General features: G+C 43.5%; 1 protein-coding gene across 1 annotated transcript; it reads left to right on the top strand.

Moving 5' to 3' along the window:
• The first annotated feature begins 915 nt into the window (after nt 1–915).
• Nucleotides 916–26504, top strand: gjd1b (gap junction protein delta 1b). Its single transcript, XM_080459997.1, has 2 exons — nt 916–1963; nt 25293–26504. Exons 1-2 carry the CDS (start codon nt 1875–1877, stop codon nt 26140–26142), a joined length of 939 nt encoding a protein of 312 aa, XP_080316123.1. The 5' UTR covers nt 916–1874; the 3' UTR covers nt 26143–26504.
• Nucleotides 26505–27213: the final 709 nt, after the last annotated feature.

Genomic DNA, 27213 nt, shown 5'->3' with positions numbered 1-27213 from the left:
AGTACAAACTTGTCCAACAACATCAAGAACTATAGTTTTTCCCAATATGTTTTTGCCTGAAATATTAAAATGTATGTGAATGTGCTTCATTAGGTTTGTATTTCGTCTAAAAGCTGAACAGGAATATATATTTGTATTTAACTAAATCATCAACTCCTCCCGTACATCCAGATTTTCTGATCATGAGCATGTTCATGCCAAACAACAGGTATGATCCCGCACCTGTTGTTCTCTGTCAGTTCATAAGTAAAACAATTATCGGAATTAATTTAAAGAAATAAGCAGATTGATGCCGGAAACACATGGCTGCTGTTTGACCACACATGATCCGCTTGCACGATTACTGATTGTGTGTTTGAAGTGTGGGAAAACATCCTCCGAGCAAATTGCTCTAAATCTCGATGGCTGTCACTAATGCCTTTTTCCCCCATCACACACACACACACACACACACACACACACACACACACACACACACACACACACACACACACACACACACACAGATTTCATCACGTTCTGGCTCCGTCACACACTTTGCCTGTGTCGACTCTGTATCCTTGCATAGCCCCGGCGTGGCGCTGCCTCTCACGTCTGTGTGAGCGCTGAGCGACACTGCTCACCCTCACAGTCACTGGAGGTATCAACGCATTGAGGTGAGGGTGCAGCTGATGACAAACACACATGAAAGAGGGGGGAAAATGCTGTGTGACAGAAGAGTGGGGGGAAATAAATGGTTCATGTGATGGTGTTGGAGCAGTTGGAGCGGTGAGAGATGTGGAGGAGGAGGAGGAGGCGGTGTGGGGATAAACACGGTGATGATGGAGAGTGAGTGAGCGGGAGAGCGAGGGGGGAGGAGCGGAGAGATGATTCCTCTCTAATCCTCTAGACGCACGCTCGGTCTGGCTGCCTACTGGCTCAGAGAGAAGGAGAGAGAGAGGGACGGAGGCAGGTGGAGGGTGCAAACAGAGAGAAACCAAGTGGGAAGGGGTGGAAAAAAAGAAAAAAAAACAAGATGAAGGAAAGAGAAGGAAGGAGAGGTTTCTCCTGTGAAGCACGCTGACAGAATCCCAGCGAGGGAAGGAAAGAGGCGACGAGGAACGAGGAGGAGTGGAGAAACCAAAGACTCCTGCACGGCTTCTGGCGGAGCGAGGGCGACGGAGGAGGAAGAGTGCGATGCCTCGTTCCCACTCTGGTTGAACTCAAACAGAGAGAGAACGAAGGCGCAACAGAGGCGGTTGTGAAGGAATCCCTTTTGGAGAAAAAAAAACAGCTAAAGAAAGACAAAGGAAGAAATGAGGGGGATGGAGGAGAGGAGAACGAGCAGAGCAGCAGATGCTCGGTCGCTGAGGCTCACATGAGTTGTGTGGACATGAGCCCGGTGAGAGTTACTACAAGATGCTGTCAGAGAGCGAGTGTGTGAGGGCGGGGTGTCAGTGATGGATGGGTTGTTTGCACAAACTACGGCAGCTCCTTGAAACTCCCCAGAAGTAGACGAGAGGCTGTATCTCTGTCAGACAGAGGTGTGTGTGTGAACGCAAGAACATATGACAGACCAGCTGTTTTAGCAGGTAAACGGGGTCAGAGGCGCCCAGAGGAGGGAACCAGGGGAGGACGTGCTCACGTGTGGAAGTGCATGGACAGAGCTTCAGCGCAGAGCCGCAGCTAAGCACCTTAAAAAGAAGGAAGAGTGACAACAATGGGGTCTCCCTGAGCATCTTCAGAGCTTCTCTTGACTTCAGACCTTACTATCCGCTCCCTACCTCAGCTCGACCCACCAAGTGGACTTGACGACTCGCGCTAAGGGACTTCACCTCCAGCGCAGCTTCCCTTGCCAACTGGGAAGCACCACCTGAGTTTTCTCTGCCCGGTGGATGCTCCTACCTCCAACCATGGGAGAATGGACCATCTTAGAGCGCCTCCTGGAGGCTGCAGTGCAGCAGCACTCTACTATGATCGGGAGGTAAGTGTGTTGATTAAAGTGTGTTTATTCATGACGTGATTCTTGCTTGTGTCTATTGTTTGTGTAAACGTCCTCATTGAGAAAGATTCCTACTCTCTGTATGTATATTACAGAGCTTTAACAGGTATATTATATAATAATGGTGTAAAGTTTTCAAAGGCAACCTGAAATAATCAAGAACATGAAGAGAATCAGTTTTCAGGACATCATCTGAAAAAACTAATATTTTGCTACAGCTAATCTTGCACTTCCACATTGTACCACAAGATGGTGTAGTGAGAAGCTATAGCACCTAGTCTGGCCTCGATGTCAATCCAACAAGAGAGGAATGTCACTACTGAATTGGACTGCAAAAGATAATCGTCAACAAAGCTCTCGGACATCATGGATGGCCAAATGAGTAAGAGGCACATCGAGGGCAGACTGGACACTACAGTGACTCACCTCTGCCATCCAACGTATACAGAAATACAACATACTGTACCTTTAAAATGCAATGTATGTCTGCCATGTGCATGCAGAATATGAATCCTTCTTTGCAGCCAGTGAGTGATTTCTGGTCCTAAGTGGGGGGTGGTGGGGTGGTGGGGGCTTTAGCTTTTTAATCCCTCTGAGTGACATGATGGGAGGGCTAGGCGACCATGAGGGACGCTATTAGTTCAGCGCAGAGGCTTTGATCATCAAAGCAGGGTGAGAATATCGCACCTCAAAAGTCCACAACACCGTCATTCACAATTTTCCACCGTACTTCTCCACGCCGGGGTCTTTGTTCTCCCTGTTTTGCTTTCTCCTACAAAGCCACAGTGTTACACAGGTGTGCCTCATCCACGCTCAAGCACAGTTTCTCTCTCTCTCTCTCTCTCCTTCCTCTTATCGTTCTCTGTGAAGTATGATGTCCCTTTCACAACTTGAAAGAAGTGAAACAAGTCACCAGAGCAAGGTCACGACAATTATGATTTATGCATTCGCCTACATGCTGGGATGCCGTGTATTCGAGTTTGAATAAGTCATTCCCGTCGGCCTCAGAACAAGCAGTTATTCATGAGCGTTTTAGCCGCAGAGGCACATCAGCCCTGTTAACAGTATTGGACACAATTTTACATCTTGTAAAAGGACCTTTTCCTGGGTCTCAGGGTTTTCTTTGGACATGTTTGTAACAGCAGGTTCAGCTTGAGTTCATTGGTCTGAATTTGCAAATTCGACCAATTCCCTGTAGCTACTGACACACCCAGGCCAGTGGTACTCCTAAATTATTCAGTGAATAAACGTCGGCGAGTCTATAAAGTAGATGAAGTGTGGAGATATGCTGTGTTTTGGTCAAAGGCAGTCTTCCCCTGTTGACAAAGCTCTTGATGTGTGAATTCAGTTGTTTCCAGTTGATGTGATATTTGGGATTCTGCGAGGAGTCTGTCGGCTGAGTGGTTCATTAGTGCTGTTTCCTTTGGTGCAATGGTAAATGATTGGTCAGCATTTGCTTCCCCTCATGAATGAGACACTGGAAGAGCGCTGTCGCTCATCAGCCGGGCTAGTCATACTGGCTGCAGGCTGTGAGCGCGCACGATACAGAGAAGAGACAGAAAGAGAGGGCTGCTGAAATGAAAATCACCAAAGGAGAGTGACATCAACAGGGGCAGCCGGGGAAAAACAAGAGAGAGAGAGAAGAAGAAAAAAAAAACTCGAAGCGAGTGAGTTCAGTTGCAAATCGGAGCGACGACAATCAGGGTGCGAGATGGGGGAGACACGAATCAGATGACGGAGTAAGAGTAAAAAAGACAGAGTGAAGGCGAAGGCAACGGGGGAGCGGTTATTCACAGACAAGCGAGCAGACACATGGCCTCGGTCTGCAGGGCGTTGGTAGCAAGCCAAGAGGACTGTCTCGTCACGAGATGGTGCTGCATGTCATGACCTAAGCAGGGCAACCAGGACACCCGCGGGCAAAAAGCCGCAGATCATCTTTGCACAGATTATATTTGTTGTTCAGACAGTTGAAATATTCAAAACAGCGGGAAATAAAAATGTCAGGACTTTTTCCAGCAGTTGAAACTCTGCTCATGGGCACATCGGCAGCCTGCTGTGCTTTAACTCATTCGTCGGTTTACCTTCCAGTTCATTTTGTGACCTTGGCTCTGCTGTGTCAACATCAACCCAACGAGGCATCAAGTGTATGAAATTATCTGTCACTTCTGTCATAATGTTTGTTTTCCTCCTAGGTCGAGTTTGACTTTTCGCAAAACATAAGTAGTATATCAATAATACTTACAAACTGATAAAAGTACATTGCATGACATTGTAAATTGAAACAAATTGATTCCCTAATGGCCGATAATGAGAAGAATCATTCTTTGCTTTACTTTTGTTTTGTAGTTTTATTGAGGGAAAAATATCATCGTATTCTATATTCCACATTTAGTTTTGTGATTGCCTGGCATCCTGTCATTCACGTAATGTTTGACAGGCTACGCTCCAACCCCTGTGACGCTAATTAAAATTAATTGTCTATAAGGTGATGGGTTTAGATATTAACATATGGCCTTCAACCACAAAACAAGCAGATGACTTCAACCTCACCAAATGTCCAACTTGTCATCTTGAGATGATCCCATGTCCTAGAATTCATTGATTTAGTGCAACTTCCCCCTTTTATACTACAAATAAAAACCTGCATTTTAACATATAGTTAAAGTGTGAAACGCCTGAGACCTTGTGTTGACCATGGACTTTAATTCAGGTACCACATCATTTGTGACACTTTTTTCCTGTACGGGACTAACAAAGGATTATCTGCGTGATGATATTCATTTATTTTTTTAAATAGTGCCATTTGATGCTTTATGGCTCTTTATTTGTGCTGAAATAATGAAAACAGACAGACGGCCTCAGCTGTAGATTGAAAGTGACAGTCTGTATGTTCCAGCAGTGATGTGCCGCATTTGGCATTCCTACAGCTTAAAACCATCTAATCTGGGCCACCATGGCTGACATGAATTTTTATACTAGTCACGCTAATACTCCCTCAGTCATTAAACCTGTCCGTCCTCTCAACTTGTCTCATTGGTTGTCAAAGGTGCCATCCTGTGGGAGGAAGCGTTGGACAGGTTTCTGTCCCTGAGGCGGTGCCAGAGTGCTCTCATGAGCCCCACCGTGATGAAAGAGCCCGTGTGCCTGAGTCCATTCGTCATGCATGACTCACATACACACACACACACACACAAATTAGCACAAATGAAACGCTCATTTGTGTAAAATTGCACATGGTTCCAGAGATTTCCCTCCGCGGTTTGTGTTCGTACGGAAACACTGACGATGTGCACAAAACGTGACTCGTGTTCCTCGGTGGGCACATCACCCCCGCTCGGATGGCTCCGAGCCCTCGTTGCCTCTGTGTGCGTTTGTGTACTCACCTGCTACCAGTGAATTATTCCTGTCACTGTGAGCAGTGGCCCAGGTGCGAGTCGGCTTCCCCGGGACCAACTGATGGACCGCGGCTCTGCCGGGCCGCTCGGTACATGGCCTCTGAGGATAAACCATGATGAAGCGCTCCCTTCCCAACGCCCGTCAACACATCACTCATGCCCGTCTCGGTAGTCCTCCTCCCACCGGCCCGTGTGCTGTGATTGGTCGGAGTGCGACTGCTAAGCATGCACAAGCCCGTCCTCCCACCTCTCCGATATTGATTTCCAATAATGGAATAGGAAGTAGAGTTTGATAGAAGACAGGGCACTTAATGAAACAGTCTTTAGGCTGTTGGGCTTAGCTCAACAGGCTGCACTGACGGGAATGTTGAGCGAGTGATTAAATCTGTAAGTACCTCGTTGACTTTTTTGCCTGTTAAAATAAATCTTGATCTTAATTAGCACAGAGTGTATTTATTGTCACTACAGCTGTCTGAACGAGGCAGGTGGCAGTTAAACGCCCCGAGAACAATAAAATCAAAGTTATTGCTCCTCTTCTCAATCGGTGTGAATGCCGACATGTGGCAGCCAAATGACTCTTGTCCTCATAAACAAGGCCGGTATGATCAGGGCTTTTGTGAGCTTGCCTCTAAATGAAACTATTCTTGTTTGTAGCTTCACTGTACTATTCTAGCAAATTGTTAACAAGAGAGGGGATACACAAGCTTCCTGAGAAGCAATCTGTGTTCCAGGAATAAAAGAAACGGGCAACTCCTGCCTCGAACAACTAGTTCAAGGAAATAAAGCTCATCTAGTGATTTCATGTTTCTACGTCTCCATTGAATGGACAACAAAACGTCCAGCTTGTTGTTGCTTCTATATTGTTCAAACACTCGTATACTCACCTTTCGGGTTTGTCAGAATGTGTTTCTGAAACTGCTTGTTGGTTGTGTTTCCGTAATGACGAATATCTTCAACTGCTTGATAGACGCTGGTCCGTGGTTCAGTCAATGGATATTGAATTGACATAAAAATTGAATTAAAAACATTGGGGGGGGGAAAATGATTAAACTTTACAGAGTTAAATGATTTAAGGGGAATCTGTCAATATAAATTGTATTGTGTATTCAACACCATGCTGTACTTTGTGGGTACCGGGTTTTCTGCAGTTTCCAAAAACGTGCATTTGACGTAAATTAGAGATTCTAAATTAGCCATTAGTATGCGTGACTCTCTGTGTGTGTTTTACCTGTGATGGACTGTTTACTTGTCCAGATGTGTCCCTCCTTCATCCATAGTTATCTGGGATTGGATCCAGTGCCTCCTGACCCTGAACAGGATGAAGCAGTATAGAAGATGGATGGTTGGAGTAATTGACTATTACCGTTGCTTTACAAAATCCTTAGTTGTAGAAAACACACTTTCAAGAGCGGTTTTTTTCTATGGTCTTCTAAAGTGTGTTTAAATGTATATTTTCACACACATTTATTCAACATTGCAGACTTTTCTGATGCAAATTTGGGCAATTCCACCCTTAGATAAGTGTTTTTAGATGCTGTTACATTATTTGACAGGCACTTTGAATCATACCAATACGTTAAAAGTGGTAAGTAATGCAGTCCGTTTGTAGCTTTAGATTGTTTTTGGCACGGCGTGGAAAAACATTACATAGAAGTCCAAGTAAAATGTTTGGTAGTATAACTGTTCCCCGAGTTAATGTCCAATTTTCAGTTGATATTTGTGAGTATGTTACTACTAAAGGCCAACTCTTGACATTGGCTCTTTGGGAATGATACCTCATCTGCATCTCTTGTTTGTGCCGCCTGTATTCTCTTTTTTTAGTAAAGCACAATAAATATTTATTTTTGTTTACATGCGAGTCAGCGTGCCTGCGCTCGCCGACAGGTTTACCGCTCTGCCGTCACGTGACCTTTAGATCATTGCGCTTTTATTTAGCAAATCCCCATGGAGCTCTCACAGCCCCCGCAGAGGTGGTGATGGATGATTTGTTTGTACAGAATTTATCTCGTAAACGTGCACCGCGCTGCAGACGAGAAGAACGAGGCCCTGGTGGCGCCTCACTTGCCAGATTCTTGACAAGATTGTCTTTTCTTTTTTCTTTTTTTTTTCCTTGACAAAAGACACTGAAATCGCCAACATCTATTCTGCCCATCTTTTCCTCCCTCCATATGTAATGACCCCTGAGAGGCTGCTGGCTGTGATGTCAGTGCCTCCTCACCGACGCTATAAGAAGAGAGTTATTAAAATGACCTCGCATGTTCCTTTGGGAGATTATGAATCACTGATGAGAGGCTGATAAGCCCGGATTCCTGTCACATCCTTTGTCAACACAAAGCAGCCACCTGCTGATAAAAGTGGAAATTAGAGATAAGTTCAGAACTGAAGACGTCTCACCACTGCACAATTCACATCCACGTCAGTGCTGATGAAGAATTTGATGTACTGTTGTTGTGCTACTAGAGATACAAAGATCCTGGAAATGATCCCCAGGAGCAGGAAAGAAGCGCTCTGTCGCTGCTCGCAGTCTTTTCATGACTGGAGTACTACAACCAGTCTCCACAGGGACTGCTGGAGAAGCACAGTTGTAGCTGGGGGAGAAAGAGACAGCGGCTGCACATAATTATGCAGCTTGTGCTCTCATTTCTTTCTGCTTACACCTCATATCTACTGCTCATCCCCCACTTATCTGTGTCTCAGCCGCTTATTCTCACTCTAACCACCGTCCACATATGCGAAGGACGCGGAGGGTTTGGTCTTTATATGCGTGCAGATTAATCGATTAAGATTCTATTGTACGACGTCAAGTGAGAGGATTCATCACGTCACAAGCTTCATTTATAAGCTGCTTGAATCTTAAAATGTATGAAGTGAATCATACACTCAGGTGATACTTTGAAGTATCCACACTGGGGAACGTTGTAGAGGTATGAGGAAGAGGTGACGGGGTCACAGTTCATTCGGATTTCTCCTTGCAGGACCTCCGCGAGGATCCGTCTCTCTAATAGATTTATCATTAGCACGGAGGGCAGAGCGGGTCAGTGTTAAAATGATACCAGTGGGAAGTTTAACGTGGACTTTGACTCACACACGCTCAAACTGAGAACAGTCCATTAAGGAAGTCCCTGATTCTCACTTATCCTGATATCTTTTCACTGGTACATTAAAGTGCCCATACTGCAAACGTGTACAGTACCACCATGTCTTGTTTAAATAAGTTCCTGGTGGCTCAGGAGACCATTGTGGGGAAAAACACTTGTCTGAAATAGCGAAATTTCCATTTGTTGTTCGACATGAATATTCTAAACCTTTATGCAAATGAGCTGTTTCCCACCCTTACTTCTTTACATACCTTATTAATAGTAATTTTGAAAAGATATCAATGATAAAAATGAGTGTGTATGTAAGTTAACTATATATAGAATTAGCTTTAGTGTGAAAAGTGTAGCAGGTATAAGGTTTGCTTCCCTGTAAGATACTACCTGCATGGCATCCACTTTCTGATCATACATTCGTATGTTCCTCGTCATGAATAACAAAGTCTCTTAATATTAAATCCCTTACGAAGTCTGATGTTAATCAAAATTCATGCCAAATTACGATCTCCGAGATATTAGCAGGAGTTTCACTCTCCATGCATGAGAGTTGGAAGCTCCGCTTCGCTAAGATTTTAAATTACAATTATTTGATGTGTTGGTTTGCTGGTAAAATCTTTTTAATCACTGTGAGAGGGAGATACATCTAAAGTCCCTCCCATGACATTTAATTGAATTGCATTGGACGTTTCTGCAGCGTAAAGCATCTACTTAGATGCATTGATTTCACAAGGTGTTTATCCGAGGTGTAAATATTCAGGTTTGTACAACTTGAAATGACTTCTTACCCCTTAAACCGCCTTAAAGTTGACATTTGTAGAGCAATAAAGAGGATTTAAAAAGATAAACGCATGGTTATCGTCTAGAGCACAATTTAAATGGGGTTTACATTTTCTTGCATCGTCTTAAAAAGTTTACATGTGACCTTTAACAGCAGTAATTATTGCTGTGAAAAAAGTGTGTTTGAAGTACATGTAAGGCTTAGATTTTACTCCCCTACTACCTTAAGTGCTCGCGAGTCCATCGCCTTTTAAACTGATAAATTCTCCAGGAGTCTGGGCAGGCGTTAACGTCTTTCCACTTGAGATCAGTACAATGAAAATGTTTCTTGCTCACAGCGAAATGCAGTCACAAAGCCTTCACAGTCACTTTGCTCTACTTTTCCAATAGAAAAGCAGCCAAAAGCAGAACCACATTGGAAGTGAATTTGTCCCAGCTGGATCATCCTTTCTGCTGTGATCGGATTTTACGGGTCGGGAATAACAATCACCTGCCTGGATCCAAAGTGTGTTGTCAGAAAATCAGTACTTGAACATCCAACATGAAAAAAAAAAAAAGAAATCAGTCCCTGAGGTCGTCTGCATTACCACATGATGGTAACCGTGGTGTGATGAATAATTTATCTCTGACACATTTTCCCTCTCTGCATGTTGATTTCTGCCTCCATGTCAACTCTTAACATGAGTTTGATGTATTAAACTAAGCGGCTGATTAACTTTCCTCAAGGATTGAAACTGTCTGAAGCTGGTTTATCTATGTCAGTGTTACTGTTCAGGAAGCTGATCCCCGCTGATGAAGGCATTCTGCTTGCTGCAGCGGTTGCCAGTCCATAACAAGGGGAACGAAAAGAATCAAAATCACTCAAATTCACGTCTACAATTTACAAATAATCCTCAAAGGCATATAAAGAAAAGGTCCCCAAACTTAAATTTGAACCAGAATATTCTCACTCTTCTTAATTCTCATGTTAACCTCTAAATCTTATTGATCGAACATTTAATATTTTGACACTTTTAATAGTTCTGGAAATATGTTTTTAAGTCAGCATAAATAGTGATTTCTTCCTTGAAACTTACATCAAATGAGCCTTAGCGACCACCTGACAGCTTAAACAAACAAAACAATCATAAACAAACTAAAATCTATTTAAAAAAAATATATTTTCACCTACATTTAAGCTTTTTAGGTGGTTTTAAATGTTCTTAGGAAAGATTCTGCTATTCTGTGGACACAAAAAGACAGATTTAATGATACATCACAAATAAAAAGCTAAATTGCATGTTATGCAAACAGATCATACTTGCAAGGATGCAAGGATTTCGTAGGTGGCCAAGTAAGAGAATTAACATAATTGATAACATTCTTAAACAGATGTAATGACGTAAGGTTTGGGTGTGTCACAGCCTACGTCCAACATGGAAAGACTGGAATATGGGGGATGATCAGTTACAAAGACAATATGGTGGAACAACAACAACAAAAACAACAAAATGCATGGCTTTGTAAGAAGAAAAAAACTGGTGAGTTAATCTGCCCCCTTCCGTTCAAACACATCAAATACAGATGCAATCATAAACCAAGCAATCGTGGTGAGGTGCTGTAAATCACATCGCACATGCTAAATGAATTCAATAGCAAATACTCCAGCCAGTAATTTTTGCATTCTGCCACAAAGACCTGATACTGCGTATTGAAAGAAAAGCACCTGGCAGATGCAATCCCCAGTGCACCCAGTTACCAGGTCGCCTTCAACATGCTGACATATCGATGGGAGTTCAGCCCAAACGTGGTCATGTGTGGTGCACAGTTTGTTGAGTAGCTGGAGTCCAGCTCCTACTGGTAATGTAATCAGGCTTGTGTGCTGGCACAATGTAAAAATGTGACATGCAATAAAAGCAATTAAAACTCCTACTAAGCTGACTTTGTCCACTGATGTAGTAGTAATAAACCAAGTTACATAAAATATGAGGATAAAATTAAAACAAATAGCCAACTTTGATCTTTGTGTGGTTCAAAGCGAGGCTGCAGCTTTTGAAGTCCTCTTCGTTGGGTCTATTTGTGTGGGCTTGCGGATTTGCGAATATCGTCTTATTTATACAACCTGCATGACTAACGGCGTTCCTTTGCAGGCGCCATGAAGCTGGTTTTTGTTTAATTGAACATTATATCTGTCTGCTGTTGTCGAGCTCGAGCCCCTCCTCCACATCTGACTCTGCACCATCCACTTGTTTTTTAGTTTTTTTTTTTCTTTGTTCCCTTGCCTCCAACGCTTGATCCTGCTCCAGTTCACTCTTTGAAGATGAAAAAGATGCTCCTCTGCCACTGATTTATCCTCTTGTAGCCCGCTCACACACCCCCTCTGCAGCTCCCATCACTGGCACCATTTAATACTTTACAGAGTTTCGTTAATGAACAAGGTGAAAGTCCCTGTGGTACATTCATCTGTGTGTGTGTGTGTGTGTGTGTGTGTGTGTGTGTGTGTGTGTGTGTGTGTGCGTGTGCGTGCGTGCGTGCGTGCGTGCGTGCGTGCGTGCGTGCGTGCGTGCGTGCGTGCGTGCGTGCGTGTGTGTGTGTGTGAGTGAGTGTGTTTGTGATGACTGTTCCTCAGAGGCAGTATCATCGTCTGCTCACTGTGAGTGACTCAACAAGAACATTTTCTGAGGGCTTACACCTTTGCTAAATCACAGATCATCTCTGCGAGGTCTAACATACTTCACCAAGCTGTGTGTGATTCAACGCTTCCTCATACAAAATGCACCGTCACGCACACATATGCGCGCGCTTTCAACCAGATGGTCATCCGAATACACAAACATGTGCGTAAGCAAACTTGCAGCGTGGTTACTATATTTACTTCTTACTCCAGGGCTGAAACATAGACATCGACACGCTTTCACACACATGCATGCATGTTGCCAAAACCGTGACAGCCCCCCCCACACCCCCCACACCCCCAACAAGGTAATCATATGAGCAGCCAGATAGGGTGTGACAATGTGTTCCCACCTCAATACACACACACACACACACACACACACACACACACACACACACACACACACACACACACACACACACACACACACACACACACACACACACACACACACACACACACACGCACACACACTTTCCCATTTGCAGATTCTTTAATTAGGCAGCAAAGTCGAGCTGCAGGGAGGATGATTATGCTCCCGGCAACATGCTGCATTCACACTGATGTCAGTATCAGAAATTGGAAGAAAAATCCCCCCCAAAAAGCAGACGTAGACGCTGTTGTGATGTGAAACGGATATATTTAGACTTTGCAACCTGTAACATGACAGCAGCATGGACTGGTGTGTCTGGCTGCTATTTGCTTGAGAAAGCTGTATCTCCCAACAGGCATCTGGGTGACATTTCGAGAATTTGAGGCTGCGTTCACATCCTATCAGATGGTGGCGAGACGTCTATAGAGCGCAGGGGCTTCTTCTTCTAGAATTTTTTTTTATAAATAACCCTCTGCTTGCAAACAGGGTTCAATAGACTCAATTTGTGTGTGAAATTCCACTGAGATAAGACAGGTGAATGTGCACCCAACAAAATGCAAAAGAATGTCATTTTGGTATCAAAAGTCACCATCAAGTGTATTTACATAAAAGCCCTGAATTCCAACTACACCCGGTTTACCACTCTCTGCACCAAAGATACAGATTAAAAGTAGTCCAATAAACCTCTAACAATAGATCTCACTGCAGCGGAGGATGATGAATATGTATATGATAAGGTCAGGAGGTGTTTTATAATTGGTTTGAAAGAAGTGATGTTGGACGGATCAAATATAGGACTGTCAATCAGAAGCATTTGCAAGAAGCAAAAATGTAAAAAAAACCAACAACTTTAACACCATTTTATACTGGAAACATACCTATGATATGTAGTGTTTTTGACCAAACCAATTACCATACTAGAACACAACCCTGTGGTTTTATCAAAAAATCTGTTTGATTGAATTAAGGAGGCCACATTTCCTCTGACGTGTTCTTGAGATCCATGATTGTTGGGCTCCATTAACCTTCTACAAATCATTATGGAATTGATTGGATTGAAAACTTGATATCTTCTTTTTTAAAGTATGAAACTAGTTTTCCCTTCAAGACTAAATTCTTGAAATCAGTTTGTGATCTGACGATCTTGTCGCTTTCCCACTGAACTATCTATGAGCACTGTCAGCTTTATGTCACGTTCTCACCATGTTTCCTCTGTAAGATAAGCAGCCTGGCGTCTGAGGCTCAGAACTTTTAAACTGAAGTGTAGTAAACAAGTATGTTTTTTTGTTATAACAGTTTAATTTTTTAAGGAAAAGACTATATCTGTTTAGCTACTATCTTTTTAAACATGGCAGCACTGCTTCCTTTATAAGACTTGACCAGGCTTATTCGTTCTGTGACAAATAACACCAATCACTGTTAATGAACGTGAGAGTTTTTAAAGCTCTTTAAATTATGCAATTTAGTTTTATATATGCTGTCATTGTATTTGTTGAATATGTGTTTGATTTAAAGTATCTGCCAAGTCTTTATATGTACTATCCAGCTGTCTTTACTGTTTCACTCGTTTTACAAAAAGCTTTTGTTTTTTAATAGTTTTAGTTCATACAATTGCAATAATTGCAGGAAATCCAGGAAGGTGTGATTTAATGAGAATAACCGCGTGACCGTCCATTCTTTTTTTTCTTTTTAAATCCCAATATTTCCTGTTGGAAAATTTTGGGGAAAAATCTCACTTGAAAAAATGATACCCCTGAAACCAGTTTGAAAATATGAACAAAACGGCTTGAACAACTTTCAGATTCACGTTCTTCTGGTTCTTGTTTTTAAAGCTCGTACAAATCAAACAAATGAACCTAATTTTATTAATCATGTCGTAAAAACACAAATCTCACAGAAATGAAAATCTCACTGAATGTTTTAAATAGAAAATGTCAATTAAATCTACATCAGATGTTATTGATCAGCGAACCAGTGCAGCAGGTGAGAAGCAGTGAACTGGAAAAAAGTATATCTGCGTGTGTGTGTGTGTGTGTGTGTGTGTGTGTGTGTGTGTGTGTGTGTGTGTGTGTGTGTGTGTGTGTGTGTGTGTGTGTTGGGATGTTCCCTGCTCGGCCATGTGTTGTCTGCTTGTGTGTCATGGAGGCTCCCTGCATGTGCCAGAGCCGCTGATTTGGGTTGAGGCTTGGCACGGGAAAGCCGCGGTGGGTGGGGAGTTGGCACGGACGTGACGGCCCGAGCTCGGGATTGTCCAAAACCCACTGATTTAATCCGGATTACGGCCATCATTTCTCTCTTTTTTTCCTTTCTGTATTTCCCTCCATTGACCCCCCCCCATCCTGCCTCTATCTCGCCCACGCACTAACTCTCTTCCTCTCGCTACCCCTTGCTGCTCTTTTCCCTGCTCATGCCTCACCCCTCCATCAAGACCTTACAGCCAACCCCCAAAAAACCCACTGTTGCCATGGAAACCATTCATGGCGCTTATTTCCTCTCTTGCCATTGATATACAGTGAACGATCGCGCCGAGCAGATTTTAGAAAGCCTATTTTTAATGCCACGTTCAACTCTTTAAACTTGTGCAAACACAGATGGAAGTGACACTTTTCAGTTTCACTTCTTCACAGGAAGTTACTTTCTGGTGTGTCAGTTACTTTTTTATTATCTTCAATACAATCGCAGAAATACACACTTCATATTTCATACGTCCATTTGTACATGTGGGGGGAGATTGAGGCCTGTTGTCGCCATTTCTAGATTATTTCTAGTGTGTAAGCTGAGTATTCTAATGTTTTCATGTCAACACTCTCCAATCTTCTCACATCCATACTGTAATAATGTCAACTTTAGATAAAAGGAAAAACCACAGGCGCAGAGATGTTATGACGGTAACAGACTACTAATGCTTTGCTTTCTATTGCTTACGAACCCCAACTGCCATTGACAATATTATCATATACAATCTGAAATTCTATTTCACATGAGACAAAGCCTCCGCCACGCCAGAGTTGTTCAGTCTCTGTGACAGAGCGCTCATCCTCGCACAGTTTGAAAACCTCAGTTTTAATGCGTCATTTGCTTTTCATTATGCTGAGTGTAACCACATTAAATTATACAGCGCATTAATGAAACTTACCCATGCGTATGGGAACTACAGTATATTTGAATTAGAATAACTGTCACCATCGATTTATCCTCAAAGGCATCCAGCCGGCGGCCGTCAAAACGCCACTTGAATACCTCTGGGTGTGTCTGAGAGAAATGGATGGAGAAGTGAACAGTTTGCTATTATTAGATTTTTATCTTTGCAGCTTACAGATCCAGGATTACACACAATAATCTATAGTATATCTTAATAGATACTGTGTAATATCCAGTGGTATAATGCAAGAGAGCTATACAATGAGCTGCTGGGTATATTGAAAGTAAAATACAAAGCTACTGTGATTTTACCTGATCTGAGACAAACCCAGTGAACCTGAGATTCTGTGAGGCCGGCGGATTGAAGCTGGAACTGTCCAACCTGAGTCGGCGATAAACCATTAGCGTTGGTTGGTATAATAGGAAGTCATCTTCCTCTGCTCTGGAGATGATGGTCAGCGCAATGTCAGGCCCAATCGGCTTTGTGACGCCCTGCGACAGCTGGAAGAATGTGCGTACGATTAAAATATCTGTGTCTGTGTGCACACGTGCATGGAGAGGAGTCGTCATCCCGTGTTCAATGAAAGAACTCGTTCGGGCGATGGACGTACTGTACCTTTTTGTGATACTGGTGTTCACATCCACTTGTGTGCGTGCGCGCGTGCGTGTGTGTGTGTGTGTGTGTGTGTGTGTGTGTGTGTGTGTGTGTGTGTGTGTGTGTGTGTGTGTGTGTGTGTGTGTGTGTGTGTGTGTGTGTGTGTGTGTGTGTGTTGAGAGATGGATGGTCGTGCAGTATAAAGGTCGGTCAGCAGGGGAGATCGCAGCCTCCTCACTCCTTCTGTCACTGGCCTCAAGCACCGGAACATCCCTTCTGTGTGTGTGTGTATGTGTGAGTGAGAGTGTGTTTGTGTGTGTGAGTGAGTGAGGTCTCCTGTTCATGGCACGATCAAGAATCAAGCTCGCTGCCAGTTGACCTGCCGCGAACTACGAGCTATTGATAAACCTTGGCACAGGAACACACAGACGTAGAGAGCGAGAGAGAGAGAGAGAGAGCGAGAGAGAGAGAGAGAGAGAGAGAGAGAGCGAGAGACGGGGAGAGTATGATAACTGTCCGTCTACATTTGATGTGACAGGATTAGATTTGTCAGCGCTGTCAGGATATTGCAATTGGGTTACCAACTGACTCCCTTAAGACACACAGGATGGACGGAAAGTCAAAACATGAGTGAAAAACAGTGATAAAGAGAAGAAAGGCCGGATAAAGACTGCAGATGGAGGGATTACCCCAAACCACTGCAAACACTGGTTAAAAAAACATCTGCAGATGTTGTGCTGCTAAACAGCACCGAGTCTGTCAGAGTGTGTAACCGTCATCAACATTAGGTTGTACCATGTGATGAAGTTTAGTCTCATGAGCATGAATGAATGAAAAACAAAACAATGAATGCAATGAAAGCTCAACATGCAAAGGAGTCGGAGGACGCATAAGCTTATTAAATCCTACCTCTTTTTATGTTAGTCTGTATTTACAGAATTGAGCCACAGTTGCTTGTAAGCGTTGAGGAAGTCGTTAAGTCCGTGAATGGCTTTCACTCATTTAGAGCTTTTCCGCTGCTTTACATTGTTAATCACACTGAAGGATTCACCCATTCACCCTGATGCAGACCGACATGCGAGACGCTCAATGCAGACGTCTTGCTCAAGGAGACTTCAATAAATGGAGTCGGTGGATCGAACCTGCAACCCTCCAAGTGAGACACAACCTGGTCGAGCAATCTTTACGTGACTTCCCTTGAGTTAGTGTACATTAATAAGTACAGTATCCGCCTTACGTCTTGAAAGCCATTGTCAGTGTTCCTGTTGGCCCTCTCACCTCAAACTATTCCCCTCACTTCAACTTTTAATACGGCACGTTCGCCCACAGTCCTGTCCTGCTGCGCTCGCACGGTCTGCTGACCCCGTGAAAAGAGGTGAACTCAGCACTCCATCTAATTCAATTTGCTGTGGAGCCACGGGGAGAAGCCTCGTTCCAGACGAACTCTGCCCGAAGTGAAATGGCAATTCAAGTCTGATTACCAGATTAGCGGAGGGGGGGGGTGCTTCGCACACATCTGAGGCTGTGAAAGGGAGGATGGAAGGCTGGTGCCGATTGTTTCGAAGGAGCCAAACTAGGGGGTAAATTAAAAAGACACGCTGGTTGGAGATGTAATTAATAGCAGAAACAGAGTGGAGAGAGAGTGTTTGTGTGTGTGTGTGTGTGTTTGTGTGTGTGTGTGTGTGTGTGTGTGTGTGTGTGTGTGTGTGTGTGTGTGTGTGTGTGTGTGTGTGTGTGGTGGTGGTGGTGGTGGTGGGGGGGGGGTTCTTATGTGGAGGAAAGCTGCGCTCCACAGCGAGGGAAGAGGTATTGATGGAGAGCAAAGGTGAGGCTCTGAACAGGATTACCAGGTCAGCCGTAACACTGAGCTTGTTTATATCCCGACACAGAGCTCTGAAATAACCCTTCAACCTATAAACTCACCAAAAAACAAAACACATTATATAGTATTGCATTATCATTCGAGAGATTTTTTTTTTTTTGGAAGGAATCCTATTTTTAAAGACTCCCTGTGTCTGATAATGATCTTTTGTACAACAGTGTCTCAGGGCTTTTGTTTTTCCCTAAAAAAAAAAACTGGGCCAATATCTTCTGCTGACTGACTTTCTCTGCAACTTCAACATGGCATAATACGGTTCGCCTCGCCGGCGTCATTTGCTCTTTAACTGAACTCTTCCTGAGGCCCGTTTCACCGGTTCCAGCCACTCTGGAAGTGGTGCAAGAAAATCTGCTGCCCTCAACAGCAGAAGCGCGGTGCTCTTTAGTTGACTTCGCTTCTCGTCGGCACACTTCGCTCTCTTCATCTCCCTTCATTTTCTGCCTCTCGCCTGTTGCCTTGGTAACTAGCAGAGGGAAGTTGAGTGGAGGGGAGATTGAAGAGAGAGAGAGAGTGCGGGAAAGAGAGAGAGAGAGAGGGGGGGTTGAGTTGGGTTTCTGGGGAAAAAAAACTGGTCGCTCTTCCAACACCCTCCTGTTTTTAATCTTTTTTTCTTTTTTTTCAAACATTAACAAGCACATCTTCCAATCTTCAGCCTGATGTGCTTTATCACCCCCTCCAGCCAATTATCTCCTGCCCTTTTGCTCCCTTGCCTCATTGTGCTCCCACACTTTTGATTTTTCTTGGTTTGATTTGAGCTTCAACTCCTTTTCACCCACAAATTTAGTCTTTAATCTTTACACTGCACAACCCTCCATATTACTGCACACTGTCTTCAACACACTGTAACTTGACACTCGTCTAGATTTTTCATGTTCCATTTGCATGGACTCATTAACCCCTTGAGCTGAACTCCAGCTCTACATGAACCCGCAACTGCTGCCTCGCCCCTTGTGCTATTTTTTATTTTTTTTTATTATCCAGCTCATCCGCGCCAATGATGCTCATGTGAACACAGCTCAAGTTTTTATATATTAAAAAAAAAAGAGGATGACATTAAACATTCAGGCAGATTTTCAATGATATCAACAGAGCTGCATTATAATTTATCTGGAGGTGGAATAATTCAGGATGCGCAGCTGTGACGTGCGTGTGCGTGTGCGTGTGCGTGTGCGTGTGTGTAAGTAACAGGGAACAAGTTTCACAGAGCATGATTTAAGATGAGACTGAAGGTACCGGTAATCTAAATGTGACAGCGTGGCATGTAGTTGAGGTTACCCATAGTCACAGCAATGTCGCCTAAAATCACAGAGACACGACAGCGTGTGTGTGCATGTTGCCGTGTTTGCATACATGCATATGGAGAGGGCAGATGGAACTGGATGTCTGCCCGTCAGATGCCGAAACTGTGATTATACTGTTCACGTAACTGTACATGTTTGATATCTTTCACTAATAACTGCGTGTTCTTTATAAGAGCTTTGTATATGACAAACGCCCCCTTTGTAGCGATATCACTGTTCTTAGATAATGAGGAAGAGAACAGCAGAAAAATGGCCGGTCAGGACTGCTGGAGGAGAGGAGGCATAATCACCACTGCATGTGTGATGATACAGTCAACATATTAGTCAAAGCGAACAACAAACAGTCTGCTGGGAATGGAGGGTGTGAGATATGTGCTAAGTACTGTATGTATTAGCTTTCAAGCATATTTGTACATAGTGGGGGTCACCGCAGTGTGTAACATGTTTAACACATTGTCAATTAACAATGGCATGAAACTGTGGTTCACAGCCTTTTTCCCCCTGTAAAATCAAAGTAAGTGTTTTTAGTCACTTCACTCTCTGGTCCGCACTCAGTCTGTCGGTATCGCAAGACCTACCAGGTTAAGGTTAACTTGAAGCTCACTGAAGCTGAATTTCCAAAGATTGTCTTGAAATATTTGACCAAACGTTGCTTGCGTGAGTCGCAGGGCCTCACAATTGTTTGCACAGCTCTGAGTCGAAAATTTGTCATTATTCGTTGTGAATAACATGCCAATATCAAGGGAATATCATACAAATGTTGAATGAATGTCGTGTTAAATGCGTGAAAACTCTCATTTATTTTTGACCCAAATTTCACTGATTTCTCTGCCGTCACAACATTTGTGCAATACATGCCCAGTTTTAATTTAATATGATTCTAACTGAATATTGTCACAAATTCACCTTTTTTCTTGCATCCTTGCAGCCATAATTAGCTTTGAAATGTCGCAGCCCAGTGAGACGGGGCTTGATGTCTGTGGGTGCACCTACAGCAGATTAAAAAGGCATTTCAGTGTTGACACCATCACAGTTAATTCCTCACACTTGGGTGATGACTTTCTTTTTTAATATAGTCTGAATATATTGGCATCACATAATCTGAAGACCTTGGCGTGGTTACAGATGTTTTTTTTTAATTCCATTTTGTAAACTCCGTGCTAACACAAACATGGCTAGTACCATATAAAAGTTTTAGCAGTTCGCCAGATCTGCATGATTTCTACTAAATCTCAGGGAGGCGTTTAATGGCTTGTGGCGAGACGATTTATCTCTTTATTTTTTTTTTTTTTTCAAGGGAAGCCACCATCAATTTGAAAGTCTCCCTTGGCAGTTTACAGAGAAATGAGTCTCTTCATAGAAAACTGCAGACACAATCTGGAGATTATTCCTGACACAGAAGGGAGAGGGTGGGGGGATTGAGGGGGTGGCGGGGTCACGGAGGGAAGGAGTAGAAGAACCAGAGCGAGAATCCTGACAGAGTAAATTAAATCAAGAAAAAACAGAAAGAAGCTCTGGAGAGGAGAGAAAAAACAGGTGGGAGATGCTCTGTGGATACGATAATCTAAAGCTATTCGATGGCATTAACAAAAAAAAAAAAATAAATAACCTAATGCAAGAATCCTCCATTGGCCCAGCCACAGATTACAGAGCGCGGTTTGCGTGTGGAAGCTATTATATAATTCATTCTCTATGATGAGATTTTCCTCCATTTCTGGTTTTCCTTACTAACCCCCTCTATCTCTCGCGCACTGTCCGAGCACTGGCAGGTTCCTCTTTTAATTTAAGGCGAAGTTGTCTGAGCCACACTGCGTTTTTTGGTGACTTTATAATCTTTTTATCCCGGTCTGGAACTAATTCATCTCCAGCAGCAGTTTGATGTTTTCTGTCCGCGCTCAGTTAACTTTTCTCGCCACTGTCTGGACGCTGCCCTGTTGCACGGATATATGTGCACAAGTGTGTAGCCGTGGAATATGTGTGTGTTCAGGCACACGTGCACACGTCCAGTGCAACACTCTCTCGCTCACGTATTGTGAACCTCCGCTCACTAAGCTTCTTAATGGAGTCACTACAAGGGCAAGAGCATTTTCGAAACCATTTATTCTTTTCTCCCGCATCGTCCGTTCCCTCCCCCCCATCACGAGGCGGCGGATCACAGGTGCAGCGGGGATGGTGGTGGTGGGGAGGGAGGGAGGGAGGGAGGGAGGCAGGGAGGGATTGGCAATAAGTCTTTTATTTTTCATTTTGGAGGCCGGCACTGGTGACCTACCGTTTTGATGACACTACATGTGAATTGCACGCCGTCGGACTCCGGGAAGGATTAACTTTGCCCTTCGACTCCACATCTGCGCCACACAAGACTGGCAAAGCCACTGTGCGTTTGGTAGATTACCCTTCACACACAGCCAAATGCCACCTAACGATTATCTGGCAGCGTCTCAGGTGCGGTGGCGTTGGGCCTCCCCTCCTGGACTCACCGTCCAGCCGCGACACCGTCCAGATAAATGGATCTCCTAATTGATTTGAGAGATCCACGGCCTAAGAAGCCCTTGTTGTTGTCCTCTAAAGTCTTCAACCATTTATTTCCCATCTGAAATAAAAAAAAAAAAAAAACATGCATCAAAAAGAAGACACACTATCAGTGCTCAAAGTAATTTCATTAGCAAATAGGAGAAAATAAAAAGTTGCATGAGCGTCCATATAAATGTGCTTGAAATCCCAGACAGGAAATCTACAATAATAAAACAGTTATCAGTTAGCCTGCCTTATACTGCAGATTATTCATTAAAAAATAATGTTAAATTAAGTAAATAATTTGAAAAAAAGAACCTTTAAGAGGAGGATAATGCTTCAATTGTGAATAAAAAGTAAACAAAAAATAAAAATTCAACACATAAATATTGCTCACATACCGCAAAGCTCAGTCAGACATGATAGAGAAAATGGATGAGTGAAAATACAAAATTCAGTAACCCCCCCCCCCCCCCCCCCCCAAAAAAAAAAATAGATATACAGTATATATAAACACACACAACGATAGAATGGAGTTAAAAAAATCTTAACATGAGATTGCGTGGATTTGAAGGCATGGACATGAATCATGTCAGTTAGTAAAGTAAGAGCCTCTCATTAGGGAAAATGGGACAATCTCACAAACAATCTGACAATTCAGATAGTCTGGACATATTTGTCTGTGAGGAACAAGGCTGAAAATCCACATTGAGTTCTTATGATAATGGGCCTGAAATAACAGTGTGTGTATGTTGAAGTCATGTGGGAGCCTCATCTCATGTTTACAGTTTATGTCATTTTAATTAATACAAAGTGGAAAACTGTTCTGTGGTCCGAGCAATAAAAACCATGAGCAAATATGACACATCTGTACAAATAGGTGCAAAACTTGACATTCTGGTTTCTAGAAGCTTGTATACAATTTCTCCTTTTTTGTGATTGCAACAGGAGAACACGTCTCTAATATTAGATATTGAAGTCGGAGTGGTTCTGCTACACAAGTACTGTGTCTTCAGAAACTCACTCAGATGTTCTCTCTGCCACTTTGAAGGGATTTCTGTGATGAGGCAGCGCTAAGAGAGTTGTATTCTTGTACGATCCAGAACATGAAAATCAAAGCAATTTGTGACATGCGTGAAGCTTATAGGTTAGCAGATTGCGGGAGTTACATTCAAAGACAAAACGGATGACACAAGACGTTCCAAATCTGGTGGAATTTGACGCACTATTCTGGCACACTTTATAGCAAATATATAGTTTTGTATGGAGCGCTGAAACAGTCTCAACAATGGAATGCTTCTTCAATGCCTGCAAGCACAAAACCTTCAAAGCTGTTTTCATAAACCACAGTGGGTTCACTTGTACGCGTACAAAAGCTTTAATCCATGATAAATTTAATGAGGTTGGGTTTTGACGGTCTACTGTAATGGCGTGTCCTCTGGGCTCACGTGAAGTAATGACAGCGGTTTATCGCAGCGTTATTTATGAGATTATTATTAATATGAAGTGTGGTGATTTATGAGAGAATCCACCGTGCGGACAAAAATCCCCTGTATCTGTGGGACTCAACTACAAGGCAACAATCAATCAACAGATTATCAGCGAGGTGGAGACGGTCTGCAAGTCTGCAACCTTGTCCCAGACTTTGTTTTAGTCACAGATTACAGCCCGAGACAGGATAGCAAAGAGCCTGCTATGTAAAGTGCTCGCCTGGTCCAAGATTTGAAAAATGTATGAGAAATGAATAAAGTAAGAAGAAGAACAAAGAGAAAAGATGTCAGTGGGAAAGTAAGATAGAATGTGTGTGTGTGTGTGTGTGTGTGTGTGTGTGCGTGAGATCACAGATGCACTCAGACTCAAGAAGTGTTCAGATATGCCAAGTCAGCACGAGTGTGTGCGCACACACACACACACACACACACACACACACACACACACACACACACACACACACACACACACACACACGCACGCATGCAGCCTGAATTGAAGTGAACCCATTTCAGCAACAATAATCTCTCTGTCTCACCACACCCGCACAGAAATAGCTCCTAATCTGCCAACAAGGCTCACCTCACCTGTTGCTAGGGGACTGACGAGAGGGATAGAGAGAGAGAGAATATTGTTAGTAACAAAGCCAACAACTGATACGTTGGTGTATGTGTGTCTCCGTGTGTTAGTTTAGTGTAGGCATCAATCAGAGCAACTGAGTCTGAATTGTGGTTGCTATGCAAACTGGGCCTAATGATGCACTGATAATGAAATTAGGGGGATATGTTATCACCTTTCTCCTACTTGTAAACACTCTGGCAACACATCCATAAACGAAAGCTGAGAGTTATGAGGGCTGACGACACACGGAGTCTCCACTCATAACAGATCTTTTTCTGCAGTGTTTATTTTGGCTGATAAATGAGCTGTGGAGTCTTCTTCTTCTTCTTCTTCTTCTTCTTCTTCTTCTTCTTCTTCTTCTTCTTCTTCTTCTTCTTCTTCTTCTTCTTCTTCTTCTTCTTCTTCTTCTTCTTCTTCTTCTTCTTCTTCTTCTTCTTCTTCTTCTCCTCCTTCCTCGTCCTTTATAATTTTGGAGTGAACGGGTTGAACTCCGGGTACTCGGGTTTCCTCCCACAGTTTAAAAACATTTGTACATTTGGGGTAAACTTGTGAATATAAAAATTATCCTAAAGTGAGATTGTGCCTTTTTTTTTCTTCTTCTAATTTCAAAATCTCCACTCAGGCTCTTTGGAAAATAGTTGGCTGTTCCCCGGACACAAAATACTTTTCCAAGAGATATTTTGGGCACAACTATAACATGAGACATAAACTAATAAAAGAGATGATTATGTAAAATCATTCAGAAACAAAAATATAAATAGACGTTATTTTTCTGTCTGCATTGTGTGTCTCCATATTTCATGGTGGTCTTCATCATTATTGTTTCTCTTTCTCGTATTTAGTCATTTGCTCATCTCATTATAACGGCCCACTAATGCTAGTGGTCATCAATGCCACTAAAATGCTTTTTTCTTTTTCTTTAATGTCTGCCATGCCAGGATGGCTTGGTACTGGACGTGAATAGGTTATAAAATCCACTCGACATGAACAGCAATCCTGTTGGTTTTAGCTGTATTTGTACGCTGATTTACATCTCGCACGTTTATAGAAACATCTTGTTGGCATCGTTTACAGAAGGAGTTTTCTCTTGTTACATTACTTACTTAAAGTTCAATCTTTAAGTCACTTAACTCGCATCTTCAGCTAAGTAAACCATCTACGGTTTATAGCCATTGAACTCACATGTACCCCTGTCACTCACAGAGTACAGGAGGATTTATATGCACATGTTTCCTCTCTGTAGTTTAAAAATACCACCAGTGCCATACAGGCAGTGTTATTACACATAGCCATTTTTCATGTGTGTTTTTGTGACATGTTCTTGAGCTTTCTTCAATACATATTCCTCCTACATGTGAGGGCCTCTCATATGCAATGCTTCTCTAGAGCCTCTGTTGAAAAGGACATCTGAAATACAGTAACTTACTTCATGTCTTTTGCCTGGATTAACCAGATTTATCTCTGTTTCTCCTCCAGGATCCTGCTGACAGTCGTTGTGATCTTCCGGATCCTCATTGTGGCCATTGTCGGGGAGACGGTGTACGAGGATGAGCAGACCATGTTCATCTGCAACACCCTGCAGCCCGGCTGCAATCAGGCCTGCTACGACAAAGCCTTCCCCATTTCCCACATCCGCTATTGGGTCTTTCAGATTATACTGGTGTGCACTCCCAGCCTCTGCTTCATCACCTACTCTGTCCACCAGTCAGCAAAGCAGAAAGACCGGCGCTACTCTTTTCTCTACCCTATAATGGAGAGGGACTACGGGGGCAGAGACGGGGCCCGAAAGCTCCGCAACATCAATGGGATTCTAGTCCAGCATGGCGGTGACGGTGGAGGAGGGAAGGAGGAACCCGACTGCCTGGAGGTTAAGGAGATTCCCAATGCCCCTCGGGGCCTCACCCACGGGAAGAGCTCCAAGGTTCGCCGGCAAGAAGGGATCTCTCGCTTCTACATCATTCAGGTGGTATTCCGAAACGCACTGGAGATCGGTTTCCTGGCTGGGCAGTACTTCCTCTATGGCTTCAGCGTGCCTGGGATCTTTGAGTGCGACCGCTACCCGTGTCTCAAGGAGGTGGAGTGCTACGTGTCACGGCCAACGGAAAAAACTGTTTTCCTGGTGTTCATGTTCGCTGTGAGTGGCATCTGCGTGGTGCTCAACCTGGCCGAGCTCAACCACCTGGGCTGGCGCAAGATCAAGGCCGCCATCAGGGGCGTGCAGGCCCGCCGGAAGTCCATCTGCGAGATCAGGAAGAAGGATATGGCACATCTGTCCCAGCCGCCTAACCTGGGCCGCACACAGTCCAGCGAATCAGCCTACGTCTGACAATGCAGCGAAGACGCAGAGGAGTAGAATGAATGTGTGAGGGGGAGAATAAATTATTTTAATTTAACGAAGGTGGTCGAAGAAGACGACCTGTTTCTCTGAGGCGATGGCATGAAACAGAATGTAAAAAGACCAAACATCCGGCTTCATGACTCAAGGGAGGGTGGGGTAAAAAACTATAAAGCATGAAAGAGGACAAAAAAAACTTTTGTTCTGCAAATGAACGCAGGACTTTTTGATCTCGTGATGAGATACTTTAAACTGCCATTTTATACTTTGACTTTTTTTTACCTAATTACCTTCTCTTCTGCTCCTCGCTTCTTGTAATGGGAAGAACTGAGTCCTCATGGGGCCGGAGAGGGAAAAAAAAAAAGTAGAAGAAGAGAGGAAAAGACCAGTTTTGTGTTCCTGGAGGACTTAAGAAGACAATGGTGGTGTTTGATGCATCCCATGGTGCTTTTCTTTCTGGACTGTGTCAACGTCAGTGTGCAAGGGAGGAAGAAACAGGGAACGGGACGGTGACGGTGATCTGCAACATCCTTTAAGAGGAGAACGGAAGAACTGTCAAAGCGGTGACACACTCTAGAGAACAAATACGAGTTTGGGGAGCGAGGGAGAGAAAAGGAGGGGGGAGGGGGGGACATCATGCTCTGGGAAAACATGAAACGAGTGAGGTGGGAGAGAAGAAGGAAAACATTTCCCTGTTGCTTCCTCTCTGCTCTGGAGAACAGGAGGTGGGCCGAAGCCAAAAGAAGAGCCGCCTCCGATCAGGGTGTCTTGCCTCCGCTGGAACATCGTCTCAAGCCAAAACTGAGAGAAAAAGACTGACGATGTTTATGTATTGTCTCTTGGCAAACGGCGGTTTTAACACAAACACTGCAAGTCCCATAAACACTTTTTTTTTTTTTTTTCTTTCCTCTCCCCTGTCTCTCGTTCTCTGCGCTCTACGGCTGGCAGCTATTTGGAACGTGGGGACTCCCAGTGACAGTAATGACCCTCGCTGCTTTCCTGTCGCGTAAACTTTAGAGAGGAACTAGTGAACAAAAGGGCAAGTGCCCGGTTAACATCAGT

Source organism: Lipophrys pholis (genome assembly GCF_963383615.2).
Source record: "Lipophrys pholis genome assembly, chromosome: 3".
NCBI lineage: Eukaryota > Metazoa > Chordata > Actinopteri > Blenniiformes > Blenniidae > Lipophrys > Lipophrys pholis.
The sequence above is the reverse complement of the archived record's forward strand: the minus strand, read 5'-3'. Positions and strand labels throughout refer to the sequence as shown.